This window comes from Astatotilapia calliptera, chromosome 3 (genome assembly GCF_900246225.1).
Source record: "Astatotilapia calliptera chromosome 3, fAstCal1.2, whole genome shotgun sequence".
In the NCBI taxonomy this organism is placed as follows: domain Eukaryota; kingdom Metazoa; phylum Chordata; class Actinopteri; order Cichliformes; family Cichlidae; genus Astatotilapia; species Astatotilapia calliptera.
Window position 1 is genome coordinate 40,283,952 of NC_039304.1, and position 26,689 is coordinate 40,310,640.

Here is a 26,689-nt window from a genome sequence, read left to right on the forward strand (position 1 = left end):
ATGGTTTACTTCACCTTTTTGATAATAAAAACGTGTCATATGACAGGTCCCAGTGGTATTTGGTATTTTGCAGAAACTCAAAATAAATTAAAATGAAATCAATTAAATGCACTGCAGCACTGATTGTTAATACAACACGTCACCTTGATGAACGCTAATTAATTTCTTTCATAACTTCATCAGTAGAAGTTATTCTCTTTCAGACACACATGATTCATGTTAGTGTGCATTTGTTATGGCCGCTTAATCTGACCCAGATTTTGACTGAATCGAAACCGAGATCATCATCATCACACTGAATGAGGACAGATGTCCTCACTATGTGTCCTGTGCAAGCACAACCACACATATCAACAACACAGTAACTAAGATGCGTCTGAAAAATATCTGTTGATGGAGACGTATTTATTTCAAACAGCGTCTAAAGTCTCACATATTTCAGTTCCTTGAATCTAAACTTACTGTACACAGACACATACGAGCTTCTCAAGCTTTTGTGTGAAGTTTCCAGCCACTGAGTGATGTTAGTGCTGCTCTCAGTCTGAGGTTGTGGTTTTATTGATATTTGTTGTTTTCTATCTGCTCTGTGGAGATGTGCATGGGTTAGCCACAGCAACTCATGTTTTCCATCAGAGAGCTTCATGAAACCCACAGAACCACACGAGAAGAACAACAAGTCCGACCAAAGCTTATTGATCCTGCACAAAGAAAAAGGTTTCTGCTGTGGAGACGACAGCAGGGTCCCACAAGTTACTGATTATTTTAAATACATTATGTTTATTTATCAGTTATAGATATAATACATAGCATATACATACAGTATAATGTTTCTGTTTTGGCCTTGCAGACATAGAGAGGCAGTGTGACAAAAATACTTTTTTTTGAGCTTCTTTACAAAAACGTCTCATCACCACATTCAGTTTTTCTTTGTCCGTCTGCAGTTCTGTGAGTGCATTTAATGAAGAGATCAAACAAAATACATACACATCTGTTTTATAATAAAAGCCCTCTGGGCTGAGGGCCTGTGTGGACCAGCAGCTGGTTGTCAGGTTGGACTAGCAGATTTCTTCAGTGAGGAATAGACAACATCTGGATTTGATGGAAGCTCTGAAAACACAAGAACACACAGTTCAAACAATATGAGACCAGTCACAGTTAAAATAACTCACTCATTTATTTTTTTAAAAAAAATCCACATCAGTGGTGCCTCAATTTTCACAATAGTCTTGGAGCCAAACTGTGAAATAGACCAACCAGGAAGTGCGACTCAGAGCCTCCCTGTTTCAAAAAAAACACACTGATGAGCGCCACGAAAATTTAAGTTGGAGGATCCAAATTGGAAACATATTCACATGTTTAGATAATCTTTTTATTAGGTGTTCTATCCAAACTCAAAGAAAGACAAAATCTGAAAATATTTCCAGCAGGCGGCTCAAAAACCTGAATTCTGATAACAGCAAAAAGGCTGCAACTGACCGAAGAGTGCAAAACAACCAGGCAGTGGTTTCCTTCCTGACTGCCTGAACTTTTAGACTTTCACCTCCCTTAAATTCAAACTCTTCACTAAGTTCAAACCACATCCTGTGCTCACACTGAACGTTAACATGGGACTCATAAATCATTAAATATGAGCATAAATCCAAACTTCAACATTATCCTTTGGCAAAGTAATTTGCCCAAGACCCACAGCAAAAGATTCAATCACTTTAATAAACTGTATCATTTGTAGTATTATACACTGAATCCTGGGGCCAAATTCTTTCAGCTGTTTGCCCGGGTGTTACGATAAAGTTCAGCACCCAGACATATAGATGATGTAATGAAGCAACAGCATACACATGGTGTGTGTATGCTTTTCTGCCTGTTATGTGGTTTGAAATCCCACATGATATTGTGATATCGTGAGTCTAGCAAACTAACACACTTGCTAGATTGTATGACGTCAACTATACAAGAATAAATGAAACCAGTTTTAAGTTGTTGAATGCAGATCCTATGATTTTATACATTCACCACAGAAACAAAATTATTTTGTTCAAATTACATGTTCGACTCTTGTAAATGGAAAAACCACCCAATATCACAGAGGGGAAATATTTCCTTAAAATTTTAAGTCGCTGTAGCTGATAAGAGGACAAGTGAAAGTAGGTCCAGGGGAAGCTTGTCTAGCATGATAATTCTCTTCCAAAGACTAGAGGCTTATCCAAAACGTGCCAACAATCAGTAAAGCAGCTGGCATCTTAGCTCCGCATCTTAGCTCCACCATTGTTAAAAAGAGATGGACACGCCTGTGAAATGAACATGCTACTGTCTCTATGGGAGGCAAACTTGCTTCCAACAACAATCAATTGTTGATAGCATAAGATGGCATTAATGTAAAGGATGGATGCAAATACATAAGAGGCTTAATGATCTAATGCTGTCTGAGCTAAAAGCAGAGAGATCATTGATATTTTTTTAATTGACTAGACCTTCAATATTCTGACAGACACACAGCACACAAAATAATACCTCTGCTCCGGTTGGTTGGCTGGTGGTGGTGATGATGTAATATTTTGAGGTCACTGTATGTGATGTCATCACCTCCAGATTTTACTCCATCAGCTGAAATGAACACACACACACACACACACACACACACACACACACACACACACACACACACACACATATATATATATATATATATATATATATATATATATATATATATATAATATATATATATATATATATATATATATATATATATATATATATATATATATATGACTGGATAATAAATTTCACTGGAAACTTAAGAATGCTGGCCTTCCTTGTTTTTTTTGTCTAAAGATGTAGACGAGCTGCAAGCTGTGTGTATAAATATGCATGTATACACAGACGAATAGAGAAAACAAGGAGAAAACAAAACTTTTGCTTTGTTTCTTTTATGTGTAAACACAAAAGTGGCTCATTCCTAAGTGCATTTCTTGTATTTCAGTGATTTATAGGTTGGGGTTATGTGGCTTAACAAATAAACAAAAAGAGAAATGTCCCTCTGAAAATGGAAACTAGAAGGATTGGGATGAAAATGAGTGAAAAATAAGCCAATGTCCAGAACAAAACTTCAGGAAGCCTGAAGAACTATTACTCAAGACCACTATAATGTATTACAAGAAAATAATTTCTTATTTTGCATCTCCTTGGATACAAAATGTTAATAAAGAGGGGTGGCTCAAGACTTTGCTCAATACGAGAAGTATATTAGAAACATCATTTTAAAATTTTGGTGTTTTGGTTCTTTAGGCGCTACAATTTCTTTAAGGTTGTGATTTAGGTTTTATTTTGTTGCATGTTATATTAAAAACACTTGTTAAAATTATAACATATACAATTAGCCCATTTCAAGCTCCTCCAGTTCCCATTTAAAAACATAATTCTTTCAGCCCCAAGAAAACCATCTCTGTATCTGTAGGAGTTCGGAAAGAATGTGACTGGACTTCATCACGTTTCTTGACATCACACCTTTCAACTAAGAATCTTCTTCAGTTCTAACACCAAATGCCTCATCACAGGTAATGTCTCACAATGGTTTTACTCTAAACTTCTGCTGATAATGACTTACAGCCTGATGAGAGATAAGTATTTCTCAGTAAACGCTCAAGGTGCTGGACAGAAATGGGCACAAATGAGATATAGAGCACCATATGACCAGATAAAAATAAATAATGTCCAGGCTGAAAGTTGACCCAAGACTCATTCTTAAACATGTGAGAAACATCCAGGGCTTTAACACTGATTGTAGGCGACCAGACTTCAGAAGTTGGCTGTGTTCTCCTCATGGTTCCACATAAGGGTCAATAATCTATTAATGCTATTACCTCTACTTTTTAGTCACTATGTTAGTTGTTGCATGCACTATCAACAAATTAAAAGGTTTTTGAGGCTTTTTGAGGAACAATGTCTGAAAAGACATGAATGCAAGTTGTGAAACTTAAAGTGCTGTCAGTATACAGGATGTGTGTTAAAAGAAGAGTTATTATTTCCCAGTCAGCATCATGAGCAGATTTCTTAGAAACTGTCAGCAGGTTTCAGAACCCCTGTGGTCATCTTTCCTGTTTCAGAAAAACACCCACCCGTTATTTCTAGTCATTCATGATGAACATGAAAAAAACATGCATTTTACCACAAAGTACTGTGTAGATCAACACTCTGTCAGACTATATATACATGATCATCAGCACTGTGAATTGAAATCACTCTTTATCTAAACACAAATTCCGTGTGCAGATAAAGACAGGAGGAAGTAGCTTGTATGGTTTCAAATACAGAGCTTAAAACATTAAAAACTTATTAATGTTGTTAAAGGACAGTTTGACAGAAAATACACACTGTCCATATTTTACTGAACTCATTTTCATGAGTTTTGCTGCAATCTTGTCTGCTATTAAGACTTTTCTGGGGTAAAAAAAACCCTGTAATGTGCTAGATCCTGTCAATGCCCTAGAGTATAAAGAGCTGTATGTCCGAACCATGAATCTGGTTTGGGGCAGCACTGACTGTCAGGCTCAAATCACAGGTCAAAAAGCGCTTCAGAAAGAAGAGGTTATAGATATGTTATTGTGAGTCACCTTAGAGCCATTGAATATATTTAATCCTGACTTTTTAACACAATAACATATAGGATAAATCATGGGCGTAGATGTGGCATGGACGGAAGAGACACGTCCCCACCAATATCCAGCGATTATTGAATTGTCCCCACCAATAATTTGATCTCTTCGAGTAAAGAAAATAAATCCGATAGAAGGAAAAAAAAGATATGTCAACGCCTCATTCACCCAAAAAGCAAGAACCTGGATATAAGAAAGTATTTTTCAAAGAAACCTGTAAGTCACTTAAAGTCAAGTTCAACTCATAAAATGTGTCCCTCATAGTATCGTTACAGGCTATGCTAGGCTTTGGCCCACATCAGTCTAACCACGAATAACGTGTTGCCATGTCCACTGGGAGAGACTGGGTAGTATAGATGTAAAACAAATATACCAGCAGTTTATCTCAGTTAACGAGAGGAGAACTATAAATTGTCATTTTAAATGGTTTAAAAGCATGTAAAATAGCATATGTAGGCAAGCAGTGGCGGTCCTAGTATTCTAAAGTATTCTGATTCTGATTGGTTCAGGATGACCTGCCATTATCCAATCACACATCTGCTTACCTGTATCTTTTGCTCATTTCTCCTCCTCTTCTTTTCTCTTTTTTCTAAACTGAGCACCTGATGGCTTTGAGCTTGTCTTGTCCATCTTCCATTGGTTTTAATTTTGCACTCCAGTATGAACACCCATCTCAACCCAAGGATCACCACAACATAACCTAACACACCTACACCTTAGTTCACAGATTCACTTTGTCTAGGGTGCATTTCTGAGATTTCACACAACCCAGAATTCAAATCATGAATACATAATGGGCTTGGATTTACAACAATATAAATGAAATGTGCTCTATTTGGAAGCATCGTGTCCCCCTCCCCTTTTCAACGGGTTGTGTGAGACTTTAAATCATCAAACTGTAAATTATAAATTTTAAATTGTTATTGATCCCTTTACTACGGTGGCACCTAGAGACAAAGCACGTACAAACTCCAAAACACTTGCAAACTCCAAAACACTTGCAAACTAAAAAACACATGCAAACTCCAAAACACGTACAAACTCCAAAACACTTGCAAAATCCTAAACACTTGCAAACTAAAAAACACTTGCAAACTCCAGAACACGTACAAACTCCAAAACACTTGCAAAATCTAAAACACTTGCAAACTCCAAAACACTTGCAAACTAAAAAACACTTGCAAACTCCAAAACACGTACAAACTCCAAAACACTTGCAAAATCCAAAACACTTGCAAACTAAAAAAAACATACAAACTCCAAAACACGAACAAACCCCAAAACACTTGCAAAATCCAAAACACTTGCAAACTCAAAAACACTTGCAAACTCCAAAACACATGCAAATTCCAAAACACAACGGAAGTGCTCCAGGACGCTAGGGGCAGTGTTGAGCTTTTGTTACCTAGTAACTACACAAGCCAGGAAGTACCAATGACCGGATTTGGGGTTTGCAGCCTTAAAGGCCGCATTTTAAGACCGATTACGTCACAGCGACAAGAGAAGGCTGTCCCAATTCAAAGGCTGCTCTACATGCGGCCCTCAAATGCGTCCTTAATTTCCCTGAATTTTAAGGATGGGTCGGTGTAGCCTTCATGGCCCAACATATCCCAGACTTCATGGTGCGGTGGTGGTGTGGATAATTTTGCCGAAAAAAAACGGTGGAAGCGGAGCAGAGGAAGAGTAAACTTTCAGAAGTAAGTACTGAATATTATGTCACTTATTTATGCGTAAATATTTTTTTAATGAAGAACATTAAACATTGTTGGCCACATGTCGGGAAAGTTATGTGACATTAGCGATGTCTGTACTTTCAGAATTAACTTGATTTTAAAGCCTTTACTTTAAAAAATATATATATAGTCGACCTTAATCTTACAGAGATTGTGATGATTTTGTGGATAATTAAAGTCAGTCATATATCCACAAACACAACAAGCTGAAAGTCAGTGATGCTGCTCGGTTTGCAGTCCTGAATATCACGGCACAAGCAGGATTAACTGCACTGTTAATGTTAGCTATGTTATATTGCTGCCTCTGTTCGGTGGTGTCGAGCCAAACGGACTTTAACGTGTGTTTGAACGAGCTGACGGTTCACTCGTTAAGCTGAAAGAAAGATGCTTTAATCACAGGAGTCACACATGTGTCCACTGCACCATCTGGGAACTCTTCTTGTTTCGTAATAACACAAACACTAAATCCTCCTTCTTGTGTGCTGTTTTGTAGCAGTGTGTACACCTGAGACTGTCACCTGTCTGTCTGTCCTGCACTCGCTCTCTGTTTCTTTCTCTCTGATTGTGGAATAAAAGTATGAACATGTGTTTATAAGTTACACTTGTGTTTGAATCCTGCAGCTTATCACACATTTGATTTCCATGTGTGACAACTGCAAGTGTCCAGAGTGAGGACAGACTGAGGGACCCACTGCTGCACATCATCTGTGAGGCTTTGCAGACCTGATGATCCACCAGGACAAACTCAGCAGTGTGTGAGGAAGAGGAGGAGGAAGAGAAAGAGCCAGCAGCAGCTGACAGATGGAGAGGATAGACAGACTGTTCCCTGTTTGTGAAGGACTGCTAGGAAAGTTTAAAATAACTAATTGTCTGTCCTGAATCAGTCTTATTAGGTAATGTTCAAATAATTTTATCATTCCAGTGTTTTCAGTGTGGGAGAAAGTACTCAGGGCCTTCACGTTACAAACTATGAAAGGCAGCAACAAGTGTAATATTCAGAAACCTAAAGTATGTATCAGCAGCAGAATGGAGCTAAAAATAAATGTTTGTTCCAGTTCTATGAAGCTTTGAGTATTTTGGATTAGTAGCACTGCTGTGTTTGTTGCATCATATTGCTGTAATTGTTTATATGCTTTATATATTCTGAGGTAAGTTGATCTATAGTGTTACATCATATTCTATAAGGATGTTATGTGTTTGGATACTTTCTGCCCAGTTTGACCCATTTAGCAGAAGCCAGCCTGTTTAGGGCTCTGATATCTATTCTGTATGACTTAAAGCAGTTATGACATGATCTGATTTTCTTACCCAATAAAGGAATATTTCATATATCAGTCTACTCTTCATTTTATCAGAAACAGTTATCACAGCTTGTACATTTTCTTTTTATAAACATATGTAAGCAATGAGCCAAATTTAGTAATGCCAACATACTGAAGGAACAACATTTGTCTCTTATATATGATACACCTATATATGCACTGTCAAAGATACTTGTCTTTGAGTGAAGATTTAAGGTGATAAGACATATAAATAACTGCAACTTGAATCTGTACTGAAGCTCAGTATTTGACACAGAGTTCATGTTCACTGCTGTAATAGCTAATAATGATTAATATAATAACTATAATATTGGCCATATTATATTTACATTACCAAAGTGATATGACTTTAGTCTCATGAACAACATCAGCTAATTCTTATTTACTAACTAATCTTGAAATAACTGTTCAGTACAGAAATGAAGCCCAAAAATCATGTTTTACTGTCCTGTGGTCTCAGCCTCAGATCACACAAAGCTCTTGTAGAAACAAACAAACAAACAAACAAACAAATGAACAAAATATGTTCTCCCTCTGTCAAACCAAGTTGTATGACACGTTTCCAGCGGTTAGTATCATGGTTGCTAGGCAACCTGGGAAGCGCGACGGAGACTAGACCGTCCCATTACGACAAACTTGCTGTTTATTTTGCAAATCGAGCTCAACACTGCCCCTAGCGTCCTGGAGCACTTCCGTTGTGTTTTGGAGTTTGCAAGTGTTTTTTAGTTTGCAAGTGTTTTGGAGTTTGCAAGTGTTTTTTAGTTTGCAAGTGTTTTGGAGTTTGCAAGTGTTTTGGAGTTTGCAAGTGTTTTTTAGTTTGCAAGTGTTTTGGAGTTTGCAAGTGTTTTTTAGTTTGCAAGTGTTTTGGAGTTTGCAAGTGTTTTGGAGTTTGCAAGTGTTTTGGAGTTTGCAAGTGTTTTGGAATTTGCATGTGTTTTGGAATTTGCATGTGTTTTGGAGTTTGCAAGTGTTTTGGAGTTTGCAAGTGTTTTGGAGTTTGCAAGTGTTTTGGAATTTGCAAGTGTTTTGGAGTTTGCAAGTGTTTTTTAGTTTGCAAGTGTTTTGGAGTTTGCAAGTGTTTTTTAGTTTGCAAGTGTTTTGGAGTTTGCAAGTGTTTTGGAGTTTGCAAGTGTTTTGGAATTTGCATGTGTTTTGGAATTTGCATGTGTTTTGGAGTTTGCAAGTGTTTTGGAGTTTGCAAGTGTTTTGGAGTTTGCATGTGTTTTTTAGTTCGCAAGTGTTTTGGAGTTTGCAAGTGTTTTGGAGTTTGCAAGTGTTTTGGAGTTTGTACTTGCTTTGTCTCTAGGGGCCACCGTACTTTACCCCTGGTCCTAAAGTGTATATTTATTTTCTTACTCTTCTTATATTTATTGTTTGTTTACTTGTACTGCTGTAACTGGAGCCTCGTCGTCTCGTCTCTCTATATACTGGACTGTATGTAGCGGAGATGACAATAAAGTTTACTTTGACTTCAGCAGCGAGCAGGCGCACCGAGGGCTCTCGCGCTCACTTTTCGCGTATAGAATTTCGAAAAAACATCGGTGCAAATTATAAGTCTGTATCATAATGTCTGGTGTTTTTGTGTTTGTTGGTTTGTTTTTATTTTGTGAGTTGATTATTAGATGCTGCTCCAGCCGGTCAGAGAATCCCCGCCGCCCCGCCCTCTCCTCTCTGCGCCGCAAGCAGCAGGCGCACCTCACAAACGGAGGCCGTCCTTACTCCCAGCAAATGGGAGATAGAAAACCGATCAGTGCCTGTGACATTCCCAATATGCGCTGGCATGACGTCGGGGCAGCATGAATACGAGCATTGTTTTTTTTTGCCGATGCCCGTGATGCCGCCCCCCACCACGATGCCGCCCCGGGCAACTGCCCGTGTCGCCCGTATCAAAAACCGCTACTGTAGGCAAGTATATTTCTCCCTTCTTTTTTTTTTATCAAGAAGCAAAGACAAAAAGGAAAAAAAAGAAACAGGGTTTGGTGGTTGAATCATCCGTCCCCACCAATGCCAAAACCAAATCTACGCCCTTGGGATAAATATGATTTAAAGCATCTTTGTGATGAAATTATGTGAATTTAAACATTTGAACTAAGCCGATATTTGTTTAATTAAGTTGCTGGACTTAATTTTACTGTGTTAAAAGCAGGATTACTTATTGTGTTATGGCATGTTCATAACATAACACAACTTATTCATAACACAACTTGTTCATAACACAACTAAAATCACTGACTGCACTTCACAACGTCTGTCCTGTATGGATCTCTTGTTTGAACTCTCACCATCATCACACTCATGGAGAACTCATGCTGCAAAATGTGACAGATAACAGTAACCGCTACAGATTGTCAAATAGCATCTCAATATTTACAACAAATACCATCTTTGTGAAGGACAAAAACACTTGTTCTGAACCATGATGGAGACAAAGAAGAGCAGCTGTACCTCTGGTCTTTGATCTGTTTTTCTTCTCTTTGATGGTGATCTGATCATAACTGACGTCTCCAGTTTGCACTGATGAATAGACTGCAGCTGGTTCACACTCTGAACAATAAAACACACAAGGAAGACATCAGTGCAGTAGTAAGATCATACTGGTACTACATTAAATACAACACAAAAACAATTTTGATTATTTACACTTCTTTTATATATTGTACAAATAGGAAACACACACACGTGTGTAATGCTGCTGCAGAAAGCACCAAATAAAAATGTTAAATAGTTGACAGAAACCGTTAACATTTATAGGTATATTGCAAATTTATTTGACTCTTTTACTGTCCTGAAAACATGCTAAAATCACGGGATGTGTGTACGTGACACAACATGCAAAATTTCTAACTGTGCTGTGCTTTTATTTTGCAGATATTTCTATGCTATATTTCTATTCTATTTCTATATTCTATTATAGGTTTTGATGCAAACCTATAATCACTGTCATGTGATTAAAGATAGGAGTCAAGACTTCTGCCATAACTTCACATGATGCACAGAAATGATGAACAAAGTATGGGGGTGTTACAAGCCTAAACAGACAATAAACTTCGTGTCTGTGCTTCAGCTGTTGCTGAACCTTTCACATCTATAGATAAGAGCGGAAATCACACTTTTTGCATGTGTGAAGTTAATTAAAGCTGAGGCATGTATGCACGCAGCTTTGTGAATCTGATGAAAGGAATGTGTCTGCATCAGCTTTTACCAGGGAGAGAAAACTGGTGATCTCACTCTTAAATGCAAGTCCCTGTTAATCGATTCATGACTTCACCCCTGTTTAAATAAAGATGCTTTGATCAACAGTAATTAGTAAACAGTGTCACACTGATTCAGACAGAAATCTCAACACCTGCTGGACTATTTTTCTCATTTTTATCCATGATGAAGACAAAGAAGTACAGCTTTACCTCTTTTCTTTGATTTTCTTTGCTTCTCTTTGATGGTGATTTGCCCATAATTGACGTCTTCAGTTCTCACTGCTGAGTAGACTGCAGCTGGTTCAGTCTCTGCACAATAAAACACACATGGAGAAAATCACTGCAGGCAGAACAGTCATATAGCTACTAATGTTAATATCTAAATTATATAGCAAAATTATTATTTTGTTTCCAGTATTCAAATTTAAATTGGACATAATGAAAAAAATGAATGAAAACATTTCTTCCATCAGCAACTAGCAGTGAAACAGCTGCTTTGTGCAGATCTTGCAGGCACCTTATCCCAGGTACAAGTAAGACAGATGATAGGTATGAATACAAGAACTGGAGAGTTTTTCTTACATAAATATACTATTTTGAAAATGGAAAACAGATCTGATACTCACTCTGACCCAGATCAGAGTGTTTATAGAGGATGGAGAGATGCTGATAATGGTGGGAATGCACCAACTGGTGAAGATGTTAAGATGTCATACCACCTCAAAAATAATTATCTTCATAAAATTAAGATCGCAAATAGTCAGTAACTTTTTTAATATTTATTGTGCCTAAACGGAGTTAAAAATATATATATATATATTTACTGCCCTGCAGTAAATCCTGAGCCATTGAAGTGTTACATCAGAAACAGGAAAGTGGACAACCACAGAGCTGCTGGCTTATGTTAACAGACTAACCACCGGCTGAAACACATGCAGTAAGCATGTAAAAAACAACCGTGTAATCTGTTGACATTCAACGTTTGAATGCTGTGAACATTTATAGGATGAGTTTTGAATGCATCCCTAAAACACATTTTATCTAAGATAAATACAGTTAATTATTTAAGATGCACATTAATTGAAATTGAATAACATAAAGGATTAACAATAGGCAGTTTGTGTGGCGGATATGTCCAAAAAATGATGCCAACAGACTATCTGAATATACTGAATACCTGCTTTTTCAATTAATAGATGTTTGTTTTTCTTCTTTCTCTAATGGATTGACCAAGATGACAAAACCAAAATAACAGTAAATGGAGGTGGACAGACTTTAACTCTAAAAAAGATGTACTTTTAAGCCTATGAAACTCACAAAATCTATGTCTATACTTCTATACTCTATACGCTTTATTCATAGTGTAACAGAGAAAATAATACATTTTCTAAATGAGGGTTTATAAGATTTTCAAATGATTGCATTATGCTTTTATTTATATTTTGAAAGGCTTAAAAATGCAGTTTTACCTCAAACCTCACCCATGGCACTAATCCTAAGACTTATTAAATATTACAGGAATTGGCTCTGTAAATGTTGCTTGCGAAAACCTCGATTGAAGCTGAACACCAAAAGTGAATTTTGGCGAGAAACTAATTTGTTTAATGGAAGACTCTACAGAGCTTCTTTACAACTGTCTTATCAAAAGTTGCTCAGAATGTTTTCTTTAGGTTGTAATTATATGTCACACCATTGATAATTCAATTGCACTGCCTCCCTATTAGCTTCAGAGACACATATACGATACTGGTTTTGATTTTTAGAGCTCTGCATGGAGACAGTGGCTCATAGACTCTGGAGCTCGCTCCCACAGAGATCTGTGAACTCAGTGGCATTTTTTAAAAGCAGCTAAAACCTCAGCTTTTTAAACTTACTTTTTGGTCCATTTCTGTTTAAGAAACAGGTCATTCTGCTCTAAGACACTGTGATATTTATCTTGAAAATGTCTATATGAATCACATTTCACTTTACCTTCTTTACTTTAACTATTAAATCAAACACATACAAAGGACATAATACAGTACCTCTGCTCCCCCTTATTAGCTTATGTTGACGATTTGAGATTTTGATATCACTATATGTGATATCCTCTGTGATGTCATTTTCTTCAAGTTCTGATGAAGAACCACAATGAACAGCAATATAATTTACTTTGTACATGTCTTACTGGGGACTTTATTTATTGCCAAGAAGAATAACAGATGATGTTTGGAACCAAATGCATGTATATAAAACTTGATAACTGGATAAACGAAAAGCCCAAAATCTCATCACCTTTAAATTTTTTGTGAACAAGTCGTTTCACCAGCAGAACCAGTAACACCAGTAAAGTCACAACACAGACTGATCCAACAGATGACCACACAGAGACAACATGAGTAGAGAGCAATGGAGGAAGAGTGATGGAGGTGGAACCAGGTGGAGGTGTGGTGGTGTGTTCCCCTAAAATAAAGCAAACACAGTCATTAAGTTGTCGTCACATTGTGAATGTTGAAAGCTGCAGAAACACAGGTGAGTGTGTCACCTGTGACAGTGATCCAGCTGGATGGAGACTCTCCATGACCGCTGATGTCACACTTGTAGAGGCCTTCATCAGACCTGGAAACATGCTGGATGGTCATGTGACCTGTAGGCTGCTTCCTGATGAGGGAGCCATCTTTATAGAAAGCAGCTGGGAGGTTGGAGGGAGTGGTCTTTGTTTTACAGAGCAGAGTGACGTCATCTCCCTCCATCACAGGGAGGACAGGACTCTGCAGGATCACTGATCCACCTCAACACAGAGACAAACTACAGCATTTCATCCATTTACACACAGCTTCATCAACACTAACTCCACACACTCAGCTTACCAGTGACTGTCAGGTTAACCATGTTACTGATGGGACCCTCTCTGGACTCACACCAGTAAACTCCAGTCTCCCATTTGTAGATGTGACTGATCTTACAGGAAGATCCAGCTGGTTTTCCCCACCCATCTCCACACTGAGTCCTCTGCCGTCTGCTTGTGTTTCTCCTCAGAGTCCATCCAGCAGAGCTGTCGTCCTCCTCACAGCTCAGAGACACAAAGTCTCCTTCAAAGAACTGAGAGCTGCTGGGACTCACAGTCAGACGAGCTTGATTTGTTGTGCAAAACAGCAGAGTGATCAGAACTAGAAGAAATTACACTTACAGTCAGTTGTCAGAAAAACAAAGTACAGTGGGGCAAAAAAGTATTTAGTCAGCCACCGATTGTGCAAGTTCCCCCACCTAAAATGATGACAGAGGTCAGTAATTTGCACCAGAGGTACACTTCAACTGTGAGAGACAGAATGTGAAAAAAAAATCCATGAATTCACATGGTAGGATTTGTAAAGAATTTATTCGTAAATCAGGGTGGAAAATAAGTATTTGGTCAATAACAAAAATACAACTCAGTACTTTGTAACATAACCTTTGTTGGCAATAACAGAGGTCAAACGTTTACTATAGGTCTTTACCAGGTTTGCACACACAGTAGCTGGTACTTTGGCCCATTCCTCCATGCAGATCTTCTCGAGAGCAGTGATGTTTTGGGGCTGTTGCCGAGCAACACGGACTTTCAACTCCCGCCACAGATTTTCTATGGGGTTGAGGTCTGGAGACTGGCTAGGCCACTCCAGGACTTTCAAATGCTTCTTACGGAGCCACTCCTTTGTTGCCCGGGCGGTGTGTTTTGGATCATTGTCATGTTGGAAGACCCAGCCTCGTTTCATCTTCAAAGTTCTCACTGATGGAAGGAGGTTTTGGCTCAGAATCTCACGATACATGGTCCCATTCATTCTGTCCTTAACACGGATCAGTCGTCCTGTCCCCTTGGCAGAAAAACAGCCCCATAGCATGATGTTTCCACCCCCATGCTTCACAGTAGGTATGGTGTTCTTGGGATGCAACTCAGTATTCTTCTTCCTCCAAACACGACGAGTTGAGTTTATACCAAAAAGTTCTACTTTGGTTTCATCTGACCACATGACATTCTCCCAATCCTCTGCTGTATCATCCATGTGCTCTCTGGCAAACTTCAGACGGGCCTGGACATGCACTGGCTTCAGCAGCGGAACACGTCTGGCACTGCGGGATTTGATTCCCTGCCGTTGTAGTGTGTTACTGATGGTGACCTTTGTTACTTTGGTCCCAGCTCTCTGCAGGTCATTCACCAGGTCCCCCCGTGTGGTTCTGGGATCTTTGCTCACCGTTCTCATGATCATTCTGACCCCACGGGATGAGATCTTGCGTGGAGCCCCAGATCGAGGGAGATTATCAGTGGTCTTGTATGTCTTCCATTTTCTGATGATTGCTCCCACAGTTGATTTTTTCACACCAAGCTGCTTGCCTATTGTAGATTCACTCTTCCCAGTCTGGTGCAGGTCTACAATACTTTTCCTGGTGTCCTTCGAAAGCTCTTTGGTCTTGGCCATGGCGGAGTTTGGAGTCTGACTGTTTGAGGCTGTGGACGGGTGTCTTTTATACAGATGATGAGTTCAAACAGGTGCCATTCATACAGGTAACGAGTGGGGGACAGAAAAGCGTCTTACAGAAGACGTTACAGGTCTGTGAGAGCCAGAGATTTTCCTTGTTTGAGGTGACCAAATACTTATTTTCCACCCTGATTTACGAATAAATTCTTTACAAATCCTACCATGTGGATTCATGGATTTTTTTTTCACATTCTGTCTCTCACAGTTGAAGTGTACCTCTGGTGCAAATTACTGACCTCTGTCATCATTTTAAGTGGGGGAACTTGCACAATCGGTGGCTGACTAAATACTTTTTTGCCCCACTGTATATCCGCTTTCAAGTCTAACGTTTTACATATAATCAATTCATAAAAAAAAGTCATTTGGTATTCAGATTAACTGTGAAAGTTTAAATCCTTATTGATTGTTGTTAAAGTTAACAATGCCATAATATAAAGAAAAAAGGAGGCGAGAGTAGTGGTTGTAATTGCAACAAAGCTGAGCAATACTTCAGTTAAATCCCCAAATTAAAACATTGAATTGAAATAAGTTTTGATTACAAATTAGGCGTTTTTTACTAAAAAAAAAATCCATTATGGTGGTATGAATGCATTCATACCACCATAATGGATTTTTTTTTAAATGGGGAAAATTAAAAGAAAAAATAAAAGCATCTTTTTACGCAGGAAATCGTGGCTCTGACTACATATATGTTGGTTGACCTGAGAATAACGCAAAACATTTTTACACTGTTTTCAACTTCCAGGTACTTTTCATGAAAGTGAATCATAAAAATCATAAAAAAAATCAGCTGTCCAAGCTCATACAAAAATTTACAATCTGAACCTTCAAAACAATTTTTTAGGTCTTTTATGCCTTTTATGAATGTGATCACGGAAATTGGTGTAAATAAAACTACACTGCGAAATGCAAATTGTACATCTGAGAATTTTCAGTTTGTGCTTCACTTCTCACCTTAGTTCTGAAACAAAAGAACCAACAGGACCAACCCCAGTAGATAAGCAGAATTAAAACAAAATATAATTATCATCTTCGTTTTTCTATTCTTGTTGTCATCATCTTATTTCTTTTGATCAGAGCAGACAGTACAGTACAAAGGCATTTAAACACATTTTTACTTACAGAGCAGGCATTGCACAAATATGTTCTTCATTTTCCTTTTCAGTAATCAGATTTTTTTTCCTGTGATATCAGCTAAACCCGTCCTCTTCCTGCAAACAGTGGGGACGGGGCATAACACATATATAGATGTTATGCCCCGTCCCCACTGTTTGCTTCCTTCTTCACTCATTTTGTAACAGAGTATGTCCCTCTCTCACTCTCAGACTAAGCAGTGTTATTAGTCTTAACAATGTTTCAAAACAATCTAGCATCTATCACACAGCAACACCCAATGGACAGTTTTTGTAATGTCACATTTTAATAAGGCGATAACGTGAAACAACACAGCAAAGACTTGCACAATTCAAAATAAAGCTAATACAATATATCAGACTATCATTAATTTCACAAATACTATTTTCCCCATGTTGCCTGTTTGTTCAGATGCTCAATCTGAATGTTGATTACTTTAGTGTAGGCTGCAGTGAGCTTTAGTTACTGCAGTGGGAATTATTGTTTTTACAAATTACCTTCCCACCCTTAAAGAAAAAGAAGCATTCCCTTCGCATACTTGATGTGGGTACGCATTGCACTAACAACCTCCTCCTTTTTGTCAATTTTCTTTTCACCATGGCTAAATTTTAATATGAAAGCAGCACTTTTCCAGTTTAGGTGGAAGTGTTTAAAGTGGTCCGTCTTCAGTTGAATTCCATTTTATTTATATAGTGCCAAATCACAACAACAGTCACCTCGAGATATTTCATATTGTAATAATATAAAATCTTACCATAATGCAGGAAAAAACCTCAACAATCAGATGAACCTTTGTAAACAAACACTTGGCAACAGTGGGAAGAAAAAACTCCCTTTTAACATTAAGAAACCTCCAGCAGAATCAGGCTCAGGGAGAGGCGGCCATCTTCCATGACTAGTTGAGGGTAAGGGGATAAAAACAGGACAAAAGACACACTGTCAAAGAGAGCAAGAGGTTAATAATGTCACAATTTCCAGGGGCAAATCGTGCAGAGAGAGAGGAGTGGACTCAAACGCAGACATGGATGCAGGAGAATGATTTAAACAGAAAACAGGCCTTTATTTTGGCTGATAAAATACACTACAAACGCGTGGAACACAGAAAACTAACCTGAACCCACTGACACACAGAGACACGGAGGGAATGAAAAAAGAGAGAGATACTGAAGAAACGCAGCTGGGAGAAATCAGAGCTAGTGAGACAAGGGGACGAAAAACCAGACCCACAAAAAAAATTCCTGCATATTTTTTAAGTGAAGGACAACCTGGTTACCTGGTTCAAAACGACTTCCTCATAGTATTACTGGAGGTTAAGGCAATGGCATCCATATCAAGAATCTGGTTAGATACCGTATTTCAAAGATATTAGGTTACAGCTTATCGATTTAGTGATATAGTATTTGGAAGGTTCAAATAAATACAGGCCCCCCTTTTTATTTACATTCTGGTCCAGTGTGATCTACGTATAAAAATTTCACAAATGACTAAACAGAAAGGTTTCTCGGTTTCCCAGCTGGCCGCCCTATTCTGTTTAAGTCATCAGAGGGCAGCAAAATACAAGGGGAAGAAAAACGTATGGGCTCCTGTGCTATTGTTACTTTAAAACCTGTGATGTAGCTTAAAAGCACACTATGCTGCCTTTATAGGTTTTAAACATGTCGACGGGTTAAAGATGGTTAATAAAATTTTACTTTGACATATTCTACGCAGCAGTGTTGGTGCAGACTATACACACCCCCACCGCAGAACAGACAGCAGAAAACGTAAACAGCCTCTCTGATTGGTGGATTCAAATTTAGCAGTTATGTAAGCGAATACATTTACTATCAACAACAGATATGTCTGTATAACATTAGGCTACTGGTTGGTCATTAAATAACATGTACAACTAAATTCAGTGATCTGCGAGTAAGAAAAACTATCATCGAAATGAAGTAGAGCAACAGAAGTAGCAAAACATTTGAATCGCAATGTGATCACGTGATTTACAGGAACGGGTGCAGCTCAGCAAACCTCCTCGAAATAGCACTCAACGTCCACACGCACACGCGCGCGCCCAATCGCAGGATCTACAGTTCAGCCGCTTTTCGGTGGCTTACAACTGAAGTTTAATCAAACTTATTATTAAACTTCAATTGTTTGCTGTGATGGTCGTTATCACACTCACACAGCTGAACAACATGAAATGAGAGCGAACATGGTGCCCTTCCTGGTTTTGCTGTTTCTCTGTCAACGGATTTCTGCCGCCGAAGGTACGGAAGTATTAGGTTAATGTATGTTATATGTGCCGTAAACTGTGACACATCTTTTTTGGTACTGTTCTTTTACACAGAGATTCTGGAAGGAATTTAGCAGGTTTGTTATTGTCCATATTTTAAGGGAGTTTTCTTTACGATGGGAAAATGTTTTATTCTGTTTCTTTAAGTTCCCAAAGAAGTATGATAAATGTTTTTTTATGATAAATTTGTTAATACTTTTAGCTAAATTTTTTATCCATAAATGTAAGTTTACTAACAAAACACCATATTTCTGTCATTATTTTAAGGATGTGGAAATGTACATACATTCAATATCAGACTCCACCAACAAAAATATGGAACGCCAGGACTGCCATAATGAATTAATTATACACCATTAAATAATTAATTAAATGTGGCAATAATTAATTAAAAAAGGAATTAATTAATTAAATAAATAGTTATGCCACATGTAATTAATTAATTGTTGACACATTTAATTAATTATTTATGTATTTCACATTTTAATTAATTATTGACACATTTAATTAATTATTTATGTATTTCACATTTTAATTAATTATTGACACATTTAATTAATTATTTAATGATATATTTATTTATTTCATTTTGGCAGTCCTGGCGCCTGGCTCTTATCATGAAATAATTTTATCTGTCAGCCTCACCCATCAAACTCAGGGGGCGGGGTTAACGCTGCCCATGCAGCTTCTCTAACATTTGATTGGTTGCCGTGCAAAGTAAGTCAAAACAGGTCGATCCTAGATAATCGATTGCTTGTGTAGACTTGGGGCAGCCAGGTATCCCAGAAGATACAGATCAAATCACAGGCAGCAATGGTGGTGGTGTAGTTTTTCTGTCACCAGCTACACTTTTAACAGTGTTTTAGCCGCGAATGTCGCGACGTATGTCTGGTCAGGTTGTCAACATAGAACATGTTTGCAAAAGTGCTCAGATGTTTTCAGAGATTTCACTAGCTCTGCTAACAATTAGCATGCAGAGTGCACCGAGGGGGTTACGTTAACCGGTTTGTTTACATATTCCACTCTCCGTGTTCCACATGTTGCATTCGCAGATTCTCATTTTCACCGAACGATCGTCTCTTTCCGCCTGGTCTTGTGTCTCTGTGCTTCTGTAACATAAAGAACGAGCTGACATTTTTCTCACGAAACCAGCGATCAGCTCAACAGACCCTCAGTTTACCTGCATGCATCCTCCTCCTCATCTGTCAGCTGTTTAACACCTGCTGCTAATTCAAGAAACACGCCTACGTTACCTGGTGATAGTCACAGTTTAACTGGGCAGCCGGTACTCGATATAAAGCAATGTCAGCGCATTTTTCTGCACAAGATAAGGAAATATAGTGTTTTCCCCGAGCGCAGAGCTGCTGGAGCTTGTTTCCTTACAGAGCACTTTATAGGCGAACAGCTTTATCAGCGGCTGATGTCCAATCACCGGCACACAGCTTTCAAACCTCAGCTGAGTTTTAGCTCTCAGTGGTTAAACGCTGGACTTCATTCACTCAGGTTCTGTCTGTCGGGTCACGTTTACTTCGCTGTTTTATTTACAACTGAGCAAATCGGTTTGGCTGAGGTTAAAGTTACGTTTCATAACTGCATAGTTTCACAGACGTTTAATGGTTCAGTGGCACATGTGTTAGACTGAACTATCATCTAAATATCATCTGTTTTTTAATAGTTATTCAACTGTATTCTAAGCACCAGCTGTCTGTTAGAATGTGATTTTTTTTCTCTCTGTTGGCAGAGGTATAAAAATGCGCAGGAAAATCTGACGTGCATGGCAAACTTCACCGACGATATTTAGGGAGGAATAAACACACATCAAACATAAATGAACCATTTGCCTGTCTCCATAATTGAGAGCATTTTCTCTTCTTATGTCAACACTCTCTCTCTCATTTTTTTTTTTTTTTTGCTTTTTCGGTCATGTTATGTTTACCTGTCAAAGGCTTGTTACAAACTATGAAACACATCGTGCAGACTTCTGGATGTTAGAAGAAAACTAATACTGCTCATGAAGGAGACTACAGGCAGGAAGGTGTCCTTTAAAACTAAACATGTTAATAGGACCTCCCTATTTATATCATAGTTTATGATATAGCACATGTATTTCAGTAATAGCCTGCTGATTTCAGTGTAGTGGTGAACAGTCGCACAGCTCACGTAGGCGTTATCTGTGATACTCCTTAACTATAATTTATCCAAGTTAACTTCAGTTAACCATTCAGACAGTTCTTTTGCAATGAAAAACATAAACACAGCTGTTAACATTATAGCTGCTTATGCAGTAACCATGGTAACCACGGACTCTGAGCGGCTGGATCGACGGAGGTCAGACGACAATTTTACATGTATGATCTTAAAACAGGACACAGCCACTATACGTGCTGGCCTCATATCAAATGTGAAGGCAGACTGAGTCTATGTTTGACGTTTGTTTATATCTAATCTTCCTTTTCAAACATTTAAACAGCAGCGAGTCTGCAGCTGAGGGAATACAAACTCAAATTGTCGGAACAGGTTTGCTCGTTTCTTGGATTCATTTGGTGATTTATTAAATGTATAACTGTTATTCTAATCTGCTACTGAGTCTCTTACACTTTTCTTGATGCTGTATATTTTCACGTCTCTGGAATAGTTGGAAGTTAGATAGTCAGCTGGGAAACTTTGTGTTAACTCATGGAGCTGAGGATATCGTGGATATGCTGACCTCGCTGCGTGGTGTACAGAGCGAGGTCAGCATGATTAATATTCACAATAAAAATATTAGCCGAACATCATGAAGTCTGTATGTGTTTCATAGTGTCGAACAACCTTTGTACAGTTAAAGCCAGCAGTTACTACATGACGGAAACACCAACGTTATCTCTTTTATGCGTTTATACACAGGTCACGCTGATTACTGAACAAAAACCCAAAGATCAGATGTTAAACAGATTTATTTGCTCTCTCTCCTCCTTAAACATGTTTTTAATGTTAGTTATAATTCAGAATTGGCGACTGAAACACGTAGGACACATAAGAACATCAGGAAATAAAACATCGATAAATATAACCTCAGTAAAAGAAGTCAGCGGGGGTTACTACAGCTGTGTACCGGGGCCTGCGCTTTGTCGGTGGGATTGCTTGCGAGGCGAGCGGGTCTATCCCACGCTTTGCCGTGAGACTGGGCAGACATCTCCGAAATCATCGAAGCACTTTTGCAAAGAGGCTGTATCTTGACAAACCGACCAGACACATGAAGATTAAACCACTACATCCTCGGCTAAAAAAATATTAAAACGGTATTTGGTGACACACAAACAGGGTTTTTCAAAGTTCAGTTCTGTTAGCTTCCACATGCCGGTTGTTGTGTGCTAGAAACAATGGCCACCGGGCCAAAGCAATGGTTTTGACTCGATCAGCGTTAACCCCGCCCCCTGAGTTTGATGGGTGAGGCTGACAGATAAAATTATTTCATGATGAGAGCCAGGCGCCAGGACTGCCAAAATGAAATAAATAAATATATCATTAAATAATTAATTAAATGTGTCAATAATTAATTAAAATGTGAAATACATAAATAATTAATTAAATGTGTCAATAATTAATTAATTAAATGTGTCAATAATTAATTTAAATGTGAAATACATAAATAATTAATTAAATGTGTCAATAATTAATTAATTACATGCGTCATAACTATTTAATTAATTAATTAATTCCAATTTTAATTAATTATTGACACATTTAATTAATTATTTAATGGTGTATTTAATTAATTCATTATGGCAGTCCTGGCGTTCCATACAAAAAGGCTCTCAAAACAATATATGTATGTGAATTTTTGCGTGTATTCTTATAATTGTTACCTTTTTCTTTTACCCCTGGCTTTGTGTGTTCATGTTCTGTTGTTTTGTATACTTCATCTGTTCGTTATGTGTGCGAGATCTCGCAAAACAAACTCGGGATCTCGCAAAAGTTTTAGCCGCATTCTTCGGACGCCGGCTCGAAGCCGACCGGGAGGTCAAGGCACGATGTGCCGGGAAAGCGGTGTTCCTCCCGGCTGTAGTAGGTCTCGACCTCCCGTTAGCTTCGAGCTAACGTACGATTCATCCACCTGTTATTTATCAGGTTCGCGGGGAGTTGGTTCCCAAACTTATTTTGGTATGTGCTTTTTTTCACGTCACGCTGTGCGCCACGCGATTGTTTACATGAGATGAATTGCAGAATGTAAGAATCATGTGCCTTAACTTGCCTCTTCCAAGCACCAGTTAAGTCGCCTATAGTCTGTTTATTTAGAGAATGTGACGTTATTCAGTGCTCCTCCCAAAGACCGTTGAGGCTGTTTGTGTCACTCCACAGAGCTTAGTGGTTCCTCTGGAAGCAGGTAGCTCTGATTGGCTGCTGTTGAAATAATAGCCTTTAACCTCTTCTGGGTTGTTTCCGCTTTCAGATCTGAAAATTATCACAGCTGAGTCTGGACAAAAGAGCGTCACTCTGACATGTCGAGCTCCAAACAACAGCAAGAACCTGATAGGTGTGGAGTGGAATAGAGCTGACCTGAAAGAAGAATATGTCCTCTTGTATCGGGATGAGCAGTTTGTCCCAGATTACCAGCATCCATCTTTTAAGAACCGGGTGGATCTGAATGACACACAGATGAAGGATGGAGACGTGTCTCTGATTCTGAAGGATGTGATTACTGCCGATGATGGGATATACGTGTGTCGTGTCCTCATCCCAGGAACAAAGCGCAGAAAGAGAACTGCTGAAACTGTCAGGAGCATCAGACTGAGTGTTGTTCCTCCAGGTGAGTGAGTAGAGTTGAGTGTGTGTGTGATCAGAGGTGAAGCTGCTTCCTGGTTGTTGATGTTTGTTTCTAAAGATGTTGTTGATGAGACTTTGTAGAAAGCAGCTGGTCTGAGTGATGTGATCAGAGTGCAGTAGATAATGTCTGACAGCAGTTTGAAGAGGAAATGGATTCTGTTCTGTTCTTCACTCATCACCTACCTGACAGCTGACACCTCACACCTGTTTCTCACCTGCAGGTCAGACAGGAGGACACACAGAGGATGGAGGGAAGGAGGATGGAGGGAAGGAGGATGGATCTGTTGGATTAATCGTTGGTCTGTCTGTTGCTGCTGTCGTCATTGTTGCCACTCTTGCTGGTTTTTTGATCTACAGAAAAAAAAAGAGTCAGAGTCCATACCAGCTTCCAGCTGAGCTGTAGTCTATTTGAAATGTTTCAAAGCTTTTTTTACATCTTAACTGTGAGTCTTCTGTTGCTGTTCCAAAGCTTCAGTGGAGACATGGAAATATGACCTAGCTCCCGAATCTGGGCCCTGCACTATGAAGTGCGTTCAATTAACACCAGGGTACCTTTTCGTCATCTGCATTAATTTACGCTAACATTGGCAATGAGGATGACCAGGTTCACATGAACGGGATAGCATGGGCGATATCTCACCATCGCATTGATCATTGTAGCTGATTGGCTGATTTTAACATTTTTTTTGTTTTGTTTTCTAAACTATTAGAAAAATATGAAGAGGTAACACATAAAACAGAAAAGTAGCACTGCTGCAAACAAGGCAGAGAAGGAGTTGAAAAGCAGTGCATTTCATTAGATTTCATTTTTAGTTTTAAAAGTGCTTTGTATGTGTAAGCTTGAACAGTATTGGTCAGTAAGACTGACCCTTAAAGGCAGGAAGTAAAGACAGGAAAATGGTGAGTGTGTGTGAGCAAGTGGGAGAAGATGTAGTTTTAGTACTAGCAGGCATTGTAAAGCCCAGAAGTACAAAATGTTTGCAGGCAGAAGGTTAGAATAATTTTTTTTGATTACATTAAAAAAAAAAAAAAGCTGCATCGAAGAATCTGTATATATTGCTGATGCTCATTGCGGAAACACAGACTTGTGAAACCTTCTATCCACTTGCACAGGTCAGAGGGATCCTCCAGGAATGATGATGGTAATTTCTGAAGACTTATTGGTCAGAAGCCAGTGATTTCATCCCTGCTGATCTCCAATCTGGATCTTAACCTGATCCGCAGGTATGAAATCACTGCTTTCTGAGCAATCAATTCTCTATGAAATAACATCACCGTTCCTGGAGGACCCCTCTAATCTCTGCACTGGTACTAGGAGAAATTTATCTAGCGTTTGTTTTTCTGATGAGCATCAGTAATAAATACAGATTTTTAGATGCAGCTATTCATTTTGTCCCCCCAGATTAACGATGTACCAGTAAGACGTGAACCATTTTTTTAGTATAGAAAAAAAACAGGTTTAATCATAAAGTTACCTGGATAGCACAAAATTCCGCTTCTGCTATGTAGAATAAAGCACTTCATGAACTTTTACCATCTACCTAATCATCCTCATCTGACAAACAAACAGCAGAGGTGATAAAAAATGAAAATGGATTTTGGATCCATGAATTTAAGCATTTCCATACTATTGGTGCAATAAGGGTGTGTTAGGCAAAAAATGAAATGAAAAATAAATAAATATAATAAAAACTTATAGAAATTAGATATAAATTAAAAAAAAACAGTAAAATATATCAACATAATCATGCATCAGCCTGAACGATGCAATTCATCACTTTGTGTGAGGAGCTGAAAATCCACTAGAGATCTACAGATGTGATGTTTGAATCAGAGAGTTGTCTGATAATGATCCAGAAACCTGGATCTGTCACACTGAGTCAATTAGAATACAATAGCCCTTTGTTGTCATTGTACAATTAAATTGTAAGTGTTCCACGCCAACTGGGAATAAAATATAAATGCTAATAGGAAGGAATAAATTACAAACAAGAAAAATATACATTAAACAATTATTTTCTTTTCAATATGAATGCCATGTTTGAAGCTAAAGCAGGTTTCTCAGCTAAACGTACTATACATACAACGTATACTATATATACAACGTTCTGACTCGTTGACATTCTTGACATTATTTAGCAGTGGCTCTCAGTTATTCATAGGTTTAACAATGTTATCTCCCGCTGTCTCAAAAGTTAACACATACCAACTATGCTTATGAAGAAAACCAATTAAAAACCGTAAAAATAATAAATATTAAAAAGTAACATGTATTGAAATTAAAACTAAAATAAATTAAAAACAATAACCCAAAGTACTGAGATCCCTTTGAGATATGGGATAGGCTCCACGTGCTCTTTCTTTCTTTCTTTTTTTATGGTTGTTCATATATTTCATGTTCATTGGCTGTCTTTGTAGATGTTATCTTGGATAATGGAGAAGATTAGCAAAAGTGCATCCTGATTTAAAAAAAAAAAAATCCAATATCCATCTTCCTTCTTCCACTTGTCCAAGTCAGTGTTGCTCAGGGGTTGGAGTTTTCCAAGGTGTGATATGTATAGGTACTATGCTTGTACCTATATTTTGGTTCATTGGCTGTCTCTGTAGATGTTATCATAAATAATGGAGGAGATTAGCAATCTTTTTTTTTTTTTTTCTTTTTTTAAATCAGTCTTCTTCCAACCCTCTCTCAGGGTTGTGAGGGAGGGGGCCTGGAGCCTATCCCAGCTGTCATAGGGCAGGAGGCTCAAATGCACATTGTTTCAGTAACAGTGCACCACTGTTTAAAGAAAATAACATTGGCTTAAACCAAATAAGGATGAAGCAAGGACTTTTGGCAGACAATGAAGGATTTGTGAACAACTGCTACAGCCTTAAAATTTAATGAAGCTCGTTCCAGATTTGTTTAAAATATAAATTTCCCCCATTAAGACTGAATAGGATTAATGTAAAACGAATAAAGTATCCTGCTTATTTTTGACTTCTATCCTGCAAAAGAAAACCTAAATAAATAAATAATAATATAACACAGTTCCTGATGTTTGTTGTCTGTTTTCCTGCTTTGGTTCTTTACT

The 26,689-nt window shown here is 38.2% G+C and overlaps 2 protein-coding genes and 1 long non-coding RNA gene across 4 annotated transcripts; 1 reads left to right on the forward strand and 2 right to left on the reverse strand.

Annotated features, from left to right (window-relative positions):
* Positions 1-677: 677 nt before the first annotated feature.
* Positions 678-13,266, reverse strand: LOC113019559 (uncharacterized). 2 transcript variants are annotated; one of them, XR_003272044.1, is made up of 6 exons: positions 13,179-13,266; positions 12,929-13,018; positions 11,115-11,213; positions 10,156-10,254; positions 2,512-2,604; positions 678-1,107 (listed from the first exon to the last, which is right to left on the reverse strand). It is a non-coding gene; the product is annotated as an uncharacterized LOC113019559 (long non-coding RNA). The 2 variants fall into 2 exon arrangements; XR_003272045.1 differs by lacking the exon at positions 12,929-13,018.
* Positions 13,267-13,287: 21 nt separating this feature from the next.
* LOC113014727 (Fc receptor-like B) lies at positions 13,288-13,949 on the reverse strand (the record flags this gene model as incomplete). The annotated part of the gene is made up of 3 exons (XM_026156442.1): positions 13,288-13,346; positions 13,429-13,674; positions 13,754-13,949. Coding segments are annotated over 3 exons (501 nt in total), but the record flags the coding sequence as incomplete, so codon positions are not given.
* Positions 13,950-18,403: 4,454 nt separating this feature from the next.
* Positions 18,404-26,645, forward strand: LOC113019550 (uncharacterized). Its single transcript, XM_026163307.1, has 3 exons — positions 18,404-18,783; positions 23,242-23,598; positions 23,837-26,645. Exons 1-3 carry the CDS (start codon positions 18,717-18,719, stop codon positions 24,016-24,018), a joined length of 606 nt encoding a protein of 201 aa, XP_026019092.1. The 5' UTR covers positions 18,404-18,716; the 3' UTR covers positions 24,019-26,645.
* The last annotated feature ends 44 nt before the right edge of the window (positions 26,646-26,689 follow it).

Coding starts and splice junctions, on each gene's coding strand:
- LOC113019550 (XM_026163307.1), top strand. CDS start 18,717: ATGAGAGCGAACATGGTGCCCTTCCTGGTTTTGCTGTTTCTCTGTCAA. Junction 18,784..23,241: donor ACGGATTTCTGCCGCCGAAG/GTACGGAAGTAT, acceptor TTCCGCTTTCAG/ATCTGAAAATTATCACAGCT. Junction 23,599..23,836: donor ACTGAGTGTTGTTCCTCCAG/GTGAGTGAGTAG, acceptor TCTCACCTGCAG/GTCAGACAGGAGGACACACA.